Source organism: Periophthalmus magnuspinnatus, chromosome 21 (assembly GCF_009829125.3).
Source record: "Periophthalmus magnuspinnatus isolate fPerMag1 chromosome 21, fPerMag1.2.pri, whole genome shotgun sequence".
Taxonomy (NCBI): domain Eukaryota; kingdom Metazoa; phylum Chordata; class Actinopteri; order Gobiiformes; family Gobiidae; genus Periophthalmus; species Periophthalmus magnuspinnatus.
The window spans coordinates 17969312-17979878 of NC_047146.1; the positions used below are offsets into that span (position 1 = coordinate 17969312).

At 38.6% G+C, this 10567-nt stretch overlaps 1 protein-coding gene across 2 annotated transcripts; it reads right to left on the minus strand.

Moving 5' to 3' along the window:
• Positions 1 to 840: 840 nt before the first annotated feature.
• Positions 841 to 8124, minus strand: steap3 (STEAP family member 3, metalloreductase). 2 transcript variants are annotated; one of them, XM_055230464.1, is made up of 7 exons: positions 8016 to 8124; positions 6592 to 6841; positions 5677 to 5930; positions 4630 to 4957; positions 3165 to 3364; positions 2072 to 2236; positions 841 to 1363 (listed from the first exon to the last, which is right to left on the minus strand). In XM_055230464.1, the coding sequence occupies exons 2-7, from the start codon at positions 6833 to 6835 to the stop codon at positions 1088 to 1090; spliced, it is 1467 nt and encodes a 488-aa protein (XP_055086439.1). In that variant the 5' UTR covers positions 6836 to 6841; positions 8016 to 8124; the 3' UTR covers positions 841 to 1087. The 2 variants fall into 2 exon arrangements, with proteins under 2 accessions (XP_055086439.1, XP_033842887.1); XM_033986996.2 differs by having other exon boundaries at positions 1042 to 1363; positions 8012 to 8116.
• Positions 8125 to 10567: the final 2443 nt, after the last annotated feature.

Sequence of the window (10567 nt, forward strand, 5' to 3'; positions counted from 1 at the left end):
AAACAAAAGATTTTGCTTCTCAAGTGCCACAAGATCTAAATCAGTTCTATAATAGGACTATAACTGGTCTAATTTGGGGCAAAACTAGGTCTAAATTGGACTACATCATTTCCACTGTAGTTCTAAACAATTATCTAAAGGAGGATAAAAAAATCTAAATTATAGGATTTAAAGCCACTATATGTGACTTGTTAGCTAAAAAATAAACACATGCATTTATAAAAGCATGCACTTTAAACTCTTATTTGGCCCCGTAGGAGGGCGTCCTCCCTGTTTCCATGGAAATGTTGTCCCTTTCCTGTTACCACAGAATCATACAGATTTTTGTTGTAATAGAGTGAGAAATGACTGGGCTTAACATTTGTGAATTTACCTTTTGGATATTGCATGGCAAAGTACAATGTAATCAATAGGGAAATCTGGCCCCCATGAACTAAAATGGGAGATTCTATTGGAACGGTTAGAATAAAAAAATATTTACATTTGATTATTTATATATTTAAGATTTAAGATCTTGACTAAATTTAAGTTCTAATGTGATCTTAATGTGCTTAACTGCATAATAGAAACAATATTGCAAGCCCCCTTTCATTTGAATTTAATTATACACATATCTATCTATCTATGTGTGTGTGTGGGGGGTGGGGGGGGTGGGGGGGGGGGGGGGGGGGGTGTGTGTATAAGGTTGTAAAGCAAAAGAAAATTTGACTCAAATGGAAAAAAATTGAGTTTGCAGAATAAAATTATCTTATGGTCTGGAAAGTGAGGTGCTTTCCTATCACAAGAGCTGTAGGGCTCTATTTTCTTGACAATGACTAATGTATTTTTATGTTTTTATTTATAACAAAAAGGCAAACAGAAACTGTAGAAGTGGTAGTGAGAGGTAGAATACTTGAGCTGAGCTATTGAGATACACCCTTCTTTTCCATTCCTTAAGCAGGAAAAAGGCACAAGATGGACAATTATAAACCAATAATTTTGAAACATTGTGAAATCATAATAAAAACTGCAATAAAGTGCTAAAAAAGACAATTCATTGACAATATCTTATAAAATTATATAAAACCACACACATTAGCATGACGTCCTACACATCTCCAAACACAGCTCCATTCTCCTGTCTCTCTCTCTCGGGCTTGTTCTGCTTGCTCTCCCAGCCCCTCCGAATCCTGTTCAGTGGGACCGAACAGCAGGGCAGGAGCAGGAGGAACCGGCCAATCAGCACGCAGCAGGGCAAGACCAAAGACAGCAGGAACACTGGGGGCAGGTAGTACTGGTACGCCCTTGGGAGGAACGCAAAGTCCCACCCAAAGAACAGGACGTGGGCGACGGAGAGGACGAGGGAGGTGTAGCCCAGGCCTGACTGGAGACACAAAGAGGGGGGTATAAAAACATATTAGGGATATCAATATTCAAATCTATTTATTATGAGAATGTCACCAAGCTTGTCTCCATGGAAATGTTTTTGTTTTAACCTGAAATCTTCCACAGTATGGCATTAAACATCAAATATTGCATTTATTCATTTACAGGTCTTGTTATTGGTTAAATAATAAATTGAAAAAGTTGAATTCCTACCTCTCCACTGATCTGGCCTGTAATCTGGTGGTGTCACCTGCTTGTCTCCATGGATACTAGCACTACTGTGGAACATTCCAGGCAAAGTGGTAACATGTCCATGGAGAGAAGCAACTGCCTGTGTACTGTCTGTATCTAATTATAAAGCATTTTATTATCCGATAGTCTAGTGTTTTGTTAGCATGCTAGTTGCTGTTAGCTTAAATGTGACAGGAAAATGCCAGAGTTGCTGCTAAAATGCATAAGGTAAGTGAGGAATAACTTATGATATATGCAAATGGTTTAAAATGAACTAGTTTTGTTTTTTTATGCTTTTAAAGATGGTATACATGATTTAAGCACTGAAAAACTGAAGTTAATGAATCAGAACATAACTCCAGGTATGTTTTTGGTGAGGATACAACATTATAACATGCCTAAAATCTAAAACAAGAGTCCATTTTACGGAAGCATCTGTAAAACGTAAAATTGTTGTGTTTTTTTCTTCTCTGACCTGTACAAAAGTGAACTCCCTCCAGTTCAGAGCTTGTCCAACAGAGGGCAGTGAGGTCAGGGCCAGCACACACAGAACTCCAAGTCCCAGAATTCCACTAGAGAGGTACAAGTCCGACCTCCACACCTGCGTCTCCACCCACGAGTCTACTACACCTGCCTTTACCTGGGAAAATGGAGAAAAAAATGCACAAAAATAAGTTGTCAATGAATAAATTATTTCATTACAGTTTGGGCTCTAGGCTAGACTTTCACTAGTGGCACTGGTGAGAATATTTTTTAATTTAGTCGCACTGACTCACATTATTTTGCTCAAAAAACTCTGCCATTATAGGCTACAGGTGGGTTTAAACGGAACAGTTGTTTTTAATTGTGCACAAAAGTCAATATAATTGTATAATGCAGGAAGGCACAAACTTTTTTTTCTCACTGGGTCAAAATCCGTACATATTAGCGTGTTAAGGGCCAAACCTATGAATGTTTTCCATTTAAAAAGTCAGTCTGTGAGGATATGACTAAATTGTGTGCTACTGAGGTGCTTCGGGAGATGGACTGCTAGAGCCTCACTTTCATCTCCCGGTAGATTTTTCAGTGCAAAATTGAATCAAAATAGATATTTCTTACAAATCTCAGAGGCCTCTTGTGGGCCCAATCAGACCCCCTGGAGGGCCAAATTTGGCTTGCGGGCCCCACTTTGGGCATCGCTGGGATAATATATTGTAGTCGACTAATCGTTTTTATTTATTTGGGACAACAGCAGAAAGGAGAAGTTCGTGATCGAGTTGGCTGAAGAACATGGTATTTTTTGGTATGTATATGTAAAAAGGCAGCTTAAACTCACGATTCACAAGTTTAATCTTCTTTGTATAAATAAATTGTTTCCTAGTACTTTTTTCTGCGTAGTTGTTTTTGCATGAACTTCAGTGCAGGTGTAGTCTTGTGAGCGCAGTTTGTGTCACATACATAGAGCTACGTAATACTTTTCAGAGCTTTTGCCTCGCCCCCTTTTTAGTCGACTAATTGATCGGCAAGACGTGCCAAGACTTTTTTTTTGTCCTCTACAGCCTTAATTGTTGTGGTATTTTGGGGCATACCTGTTGATAAGCTGCATTGAGGATCATATACCCCGAGGCTCTGCGTATGGACAGGCACACGCTGTAGACGGCGTGAAGAGCGGCGCACAGGAAGCTTAGGAGTCCCAGCTGTTTGCGAGCGCACATCCACTGGTCCAGCCAATCAGGGAAGCGCTTGTACTTAGTGCCTCTGTAGAGCTGCAGCACAGATGCCAACAGGCCTGGAGAAATACATACATGCTGTAGTCACATGGTCACTTGTCAAAACAGAGATTGTTTAGTAGTTTATTGAAGTTTTTTTGTAAACCATTTGATTTGAATATCTGTATATTTCAATTCAATTCAAATTCGCCATAAATATTAGAATTTGTCTTAAATTCTTTAATTAGTATTACTTTCAATTTAATTAGTTAGGCCCGAGCCCATTCAGGGCATAGGGCCTATTGCGTCCACAACGATGTCCCGTCGTCAACTATGCCGTAGAGCCACGAAATTTGGTACACGCATTCTTCAAGTGATGCCAAACAAAAGATATTATTATGGCCACGCCCCCTGACAAACCAGAAGTCGGCCATCTTGGATTGAAAATTCCAAAATACAAAGTCAGCGTTTTCGCTGACCCCCTTTTTTTATCAACTCCTCTGAGGGGGCTTCACCTGCAGGGCTGAAAATCACTGTACATCATCTAGACAAGTGTGGCATCAAAAGTTATCCAATTTATGATGATGCTTTTCACGGTTTGCGTTGGAATTTTTGCAATTTTCAAAAGACAAAATTTGCTCCCGTTTCCGCATACAGAGTCCAATTGGCCTCAAATTTGAGTCATAGAACTTTTGAGCCTAAACATACTCATTGTGAAAGAATCAAAATTTGCGCGTTAGCGTCCCCTACAGAATAATAAATATATTTATATGGATCAACGAAAATTTAGTTTTCTCAAATGTTACAAAATTTGACACAAAATTCCATTGGGTCATCCCAATCAGTAAAGTCAATCAGACCTATGTCATTTTATGACATAGGTCTGATTGATGGCGATGCGCCAAACTTCCAATGTTATCCTAAAAGGAAATGTCCCAATTTTTCCCATTCATGGGAACAATATTAGTTTCATGAAACAATATTAGTTTCATGAAATATTGTGAAAAGTGCCACAATCACTCTTCATCTCATTCTGATCAAAAAAGTTAATCAGACCCATGTCATATTTTTTACTGGGTTGCCATGGCGATGCGCGAAAGTGCCCATGTTATCCTAAAGGGAAAATGCCAGGGAGTGCCAGGTCGGCCGAGTGCAAAGCACGGCCCGTTCGATGCCGCTTGCGGCTTTAATATTACTATTCAGTTTGTAAAAGACAGAGATTTTATGTTTGGGTCATACTGTCCCAAATTTAGAACAATGTGTCCCCTTTAATTAATTCTATTTTTGGTTATATTGTTCCAAATTTAGCCGAAAAATTCCCTTTTACTTAGTAGTAGTTTGTTACCTGGCATGTAGACCAGTGACAGCATCACCAGGGCCACAGCAGGCAGGGCCTGGTTCACCGTGATCAGGGGCAGGTGGTGCAGGTTGTTCTCCGCTCGGTCCAGGAAAGGCATCAGAACGTTTTTGAGGGCAATGTAGAGGTAGAAGAAGGAAAACAGTAGCATGGTGGTGAGCAGAGGGCCTCTCCAGGATGGGAACAGGAGCAGTGGTGCCTCCTCCAGGGCCCTCGATGCACTCAGCCCCCCCACGTCCACTGCCCCAAAGCCCAGCCGCTGAGCCAAAGCCAGGACCGAGAGCTTAGAGGAGGGGCAGTCACCACACACCAGCACCTGCACGGAGGAACGCAGGGAGGAAGACAGATGGGACACAGGCAGGGACATAGCGAGGTTTGTGTTAGGCAGCCTAAATATGCAGGATCTTTGTGTTAAACATGTGTGAATGAAACAAAACACAACTCCAGGCATGTTTCTGATGAGGAAACATTATAACATATCATAAAATACAACAATATGGGCCCTTTAAATATTAAACATAGTTACATAGCTGAGGTCAGTGGTTTTAAATCATGTATTGATTTCATTGATAACTACTGTAATGTGATTTTTTAGTATTAGAAATTACATGGTGTGAAAGTTGTTGTTTTTTTGTTTACTCAACCAAAAAAGCTGAAACAACCCTAAACATTTGGCTGACACATCCTAAACTCAACCAGTATGTTACAATACATATATGAGATTGTCTGTTATGAGTACATTGTTTTAGATAATGACAGATAGTTAGTTAGTTTTAGCGTTAGTTTCTCTTTGTACTCTTTGTACTACAGGGGAATGTTTTGTTAATGTCTGTGCTAGTATAAGATTTCAGTTGATGTAGGTTTAATAATAACTATGTGTTATTATGAGTCTGCTATTTATTTATTACAGCTCATGTTTTCTAACAAAATTGTACATTTGGAATAGTTTTTGTAAACTAGTAGTAGTAGTAGTAGCAGTATAGTTTTGTGTTTTGTTCCTTTTGCAAGGTTACTGTGACAGGCCTCGTTGCTCACCTGTCTGCTGTGGTCGTATGCCCCCGTCAGCAGAGTCCAGGCGGAGAGCCCGTTGAAGCCCTTGACCACGGAGGAGCAGGGGAACATCTGGGCCAGTCTCTGTGCATTAGACAGGCCCTCCTGCTTCAGACTGGAGGCGTTACTCACATCAACCAAGATCCTCCCCGACAGCAGCGGCCGAAGAGTCAGCAGAGAGGGGTAGTGCTCCGGGTACAGCGCCAGGAACACCAGGGACCCTTCAGCCTCTGCCAGAGCTGGGTACACACAGTAAGAACATTTTTATAATAAATAATAAACAACGATAAAAATATCCAATATCAAAAATAAACATGCTTTTATTTTAGTCTAATTATTTTGTGAAATGTTACGTACAATAGCTTTAAGTGATTTGAAGAGTTGTGCTATAATTATTTTTTTGTGTCCATCCTTGATACCAATATCCAATATAAGATTTTTTATTAAAGATTATGTAATAATTTTGTCATTCCAATTAACTTCAAATTATAAGTCAGATGTTGCGTCCTGACAGTTACCTGACTCAAGTAGTAGTAGTATTCAAATAGTAGATTCCTCAATTAATTTCTTACATCGTACCTCTTGAGAGTTCTGCTATCAGAACAGTTGAGGATTGGGATGATTAAGATTTGTACTGCATTCTCTTACTCCTATGATTTTAAATGTAACAAATTAGCATGGGTAGAATTTTACTCATTTACAAATACAAGTTCTAATGAAAAATACAATTAACTAAAACTTCTACTGAAATTCTGTTTGTTCATTGTGTCATTATCACCCCTGAAAATGACAAAAAAAACTGAAATAAACTGAAAAATTACTGTACTGTACTGTACTGGATTGAAAATTGTGATCCGAACCATGAGATTTGTGACTCCATTTCTATGTTTAAGCCCTTACCCTCCAATGCCCCCCTTTGAGTCTTAAGCTCCACCCCTTCAGGAAACAGACCAGGGGGTAGTCTCTGGGGGTCCCTGCTGCCCACCACCACTCTGCAGCCACAGCACCGGAGCCGAGAGGACAGGGACCGCGAGAAGTCCCCAGAACCCAGGATACACACCATAGGGTCCCCCACGCTGAGGGGTACAGACTCCATGGGGTCCTGGGGGTCCAGCAGAGGAGTGGACATGTCTGATTGTGCCATACTCACCTGAGAAGAGGAGGGCAAATTGATCAATTGAACCTTTAAAAAAAATCTATAATAATTTTGCATTTAACACATACATTAAAGGCGTTATAACTGTTTTTAAAATGTAAAGAACAGAACTAATTTATTTAAACGGTTTGCAGTGGTCCAAAGTTAAAGGCACAATGTCTTTAAAGTCAATATTTGGTTAAGTAGGATGTAGACTATTTCCCTCTCTTTCTCTTTTAGCTGACTGTCGAATAACAACACTTCCTTCCCAATGGCATGACAAGAAGTAGAGAAGACTTTTTATTGTGGCGAAATTTGAGAAACTTGTACTAAAATTAGACATATTTACATTCTAAGTCACAACACATTTTGGACAAGGTTGTAAATTCTAATTAGATGAAGGTCCTTTACCTTAATGTTATTTACTTATTTAGAATGTGAATATTACATTAACATATTCCAAAAACGCTTGTGGTGGTGAATGTTGTGCAAAAACATACCTGGAGCTGTGTTTTTTTTTCATTTACACATGTTTGAATAACCCTTTATTATTAGTCTGGCTACATTTCCAAACCTCAAAATGCTCTGTTCCACGTTGTGATGTCATAATGCAGCCATTTTTCAAGTTAACATCTACCTTTTACCTTTTCTTCAGTAGAGATTGGCAATTCCAGAGCTGAAATGATCCAAATGACTCTGGTAAAGGTGTGTGGAGTTTAAAAACACATTGGAGCTCTTCCTGTATTATCACATGACATCACAAGGTGGAACAGAGTATTTTCTGTTTGAGAGAAGAACTGAACCCAAATATGCAGGGTTTGTGCGTTAAACATGTGTGAATAGAAAAAAAACACAGCTCCAGGTATGTTCAGAAAATAGTGTAATATGGGCCCTTTAATTATAAGGTTATCTGATTTAGTACACCAAGATGGAAACAAAATGTACCCAAAAAGAGCTTGGTATACCAGAAACGTTTAATACATGATATAAGTGCTATTTTAAAATATGCAGAGCTGCTTTTAAAATACAACATCAAAACCTACAAAAACATGCATTCAGGTAAAACTGTTCGAAATTATAACATTTTCCAGTGTCTTATGATGCACATATAAGCATTTTAACACATCCATCCCGCTGTTCTGCAAACTAGAACCCTACAAATAAATGACATAAAAAGATACATACTCACGGATAACTAAAATGTACGAATTGTGCGTCAAACATGGCGGAAAAGCGCAGAAAAGGTGTAGAAAAGTGCAGACATGTGCTAGTTGTTTTGGTCTGTACAGAGAGGGCACGCAAAAAGCAAAGTCACGTGACCGAGAGGCCGTAGACCCTGTTCCTGGTGCTGCGTTCATAAGAGATTAAAACTCGGAATTTATAACACCGAGCATCGAAAAAGCATTAACACGAAGATTTTAAGGCTAATTCGTGGTTTTATATACCTATATCCTCATGTTTAACACACATATATTTTCTTTAAGTCTATATAGCTTAAATATTTAAAATTACATATCGTAATATTTAGGTATTGTAAGATACCTTTATTTTATTTTTTTACAACGCTATATTTAAACTTTAAATTGACAACTTAAGATGACTTTTAATAAGTAATGATAGCTAATGAAAATATATTAGTAAAGATAAGCATAGTAATAGTATGACAACAACACTAAACAAAAATGTCTGTTATAATGTTTCTCTTCGGAGCCGTTTGTGAAGGCCCCACAGCTGACAATGAAAGATAAACAGCAGCTCGTGCGATAATGAGCACCGGCTTTTATAATGTATTTTTGAGCCTTATGTAAAGTAAAATAATAGTATACTGCAAACTGTGCGGGCAAAAAACAAAATATCTGTAAAGAGGAAGCTATGACTCATAAATAAGGAAACTGCAGTCAACTGTATTACTCTCTTTTCACCAGTAAGTGTCGCTCTTTCACTGTTTAATGTTACGAGGCTTTTCAACAAAGGGTTTTTTTTTTATGGTCGATATTATGGATCTTTTAGGTCGATACACATGGAGAGGAATGAGAAAGTTTGAGGCAAAAGAGTGACAAAAAAGAACAACAAAAAACGAATTCATAGACAGACTATAAGTCTATATTTAGGCTAAATGTAGATTACATGTAGCATATTTGCAAAACCCAACACAATCATTTTTCATAATTCTTAGTAATATAGAACATAGGAGAGGACTCCAGCCCCCAATACTTTATTCAAAAGTATTTGAATGTAATGTAGAATTATGGCAGTGCATTGAATCTATTTTTAAAGCCACAGTATGCCAAAAACAGGCTAAATTAAAAGTATGTTTATTTTTTATCATGTTTTTTTTTTTCTCCGTTTTTTATAGCACAAAACACAGAAAAGCGCACATCCTTACTGTGAGCAGACTTGCATCTCCATAAACCTGACTTCTGCTTGTATCCATAATGAATATTGTTCATTTGGTAGCAGTAAATGAGAAGGGGAAATTACGATAACATGTTTAAAAGCTCTGAATAGTTTATTTTGCAGATTTTTTTTTTTTAATTACCCTTACTCAATTACAGTAAGATACAGTCACACTACTTATACTCTCCTCACATGTATTGAAGTACTCTACAACATAAACTGCAATAAATTCAGTAGGCTTATACCATGGATCTATTAAAATAACGCCCTGTATCTTGGGGACTATCCTGGATAGTAAAAGCTGAGAATTCCTAAAATTCAGGTTGCAAACATTATGCAAAGAGCAAGCATGAACAACTGAAACAAAGTAGTAGCATCTCAACTCCACTGAGATGCTATTGCTGTGTCTGGGATGTTCCACATTATGGTATTTAATATATCTGGCCATGATCACATGAGCTACTTTTCACCCCTGACACGACCTTTCCCTGAGCCACAGTCACTCCTCTCTCCTGTGTGTCCCATTGTTCACTTTTGTACAGTTGTTAGATGATAGATGGAGCGTTCTCAGTGGTGCGTACAGCCTGGTGCAGAGTGACTGATCAGCCCCAGATAAATGCACTGTCACGGGTGTACCAGCGGTCTACAGGGGGCTCAGGAACGCAGGGCCCAGCTGCTGTCTGCTCCTCTGACCTCCACATGCATTATCAGGTCACCCACGCTAACTCACACTTTGTACCAATCACAATCTGTTCAGCAAGTTATGAAGAGGAGGCTGTAGTCAAAGATTTCACTCAAGCAGGAGTAGATCTGGCATATGTAAATGTACAAATAATTACCATGAAAATTAATTTCAGTTTCATTTTCTGTGTAAGTACATAGGCTATGGAAAAATACAAAAAAACAAAAACAAAAAAAAAGAAAAAAATTAAAGATGACATACTATGCAAAATCACCTTTTAAAGCTTTTAACCATGTTACGATTTCCCCCCTCATCATTAAATGACCTGCGCTCTTACAGCTGCAAACACTGCACTAGCACTGGTTAATGCAGGTGCTGGGGTTTAGAGAGTGACGATTCAGATCAGAGAGAGTCCTTTTAGGTTTAAACCGACTGGATTCCTGCACTGAAACTGGCAACCCCAATGAGAGACTCATGTGATGCTCATTCTGGTTTCTGATTGGATCATTGTCTTGAGAACCAAAACTCCAAATTATATCTGCTCATAATGAGGATTTTGAAGTCTGAATCTCACACTTATAATGCACTTTACAGACTTGTCAAAGTTTCTCAAATTGCCACACTGTAGTCAAACTGTGCCAAACTGTGCTTTTTATTCATTC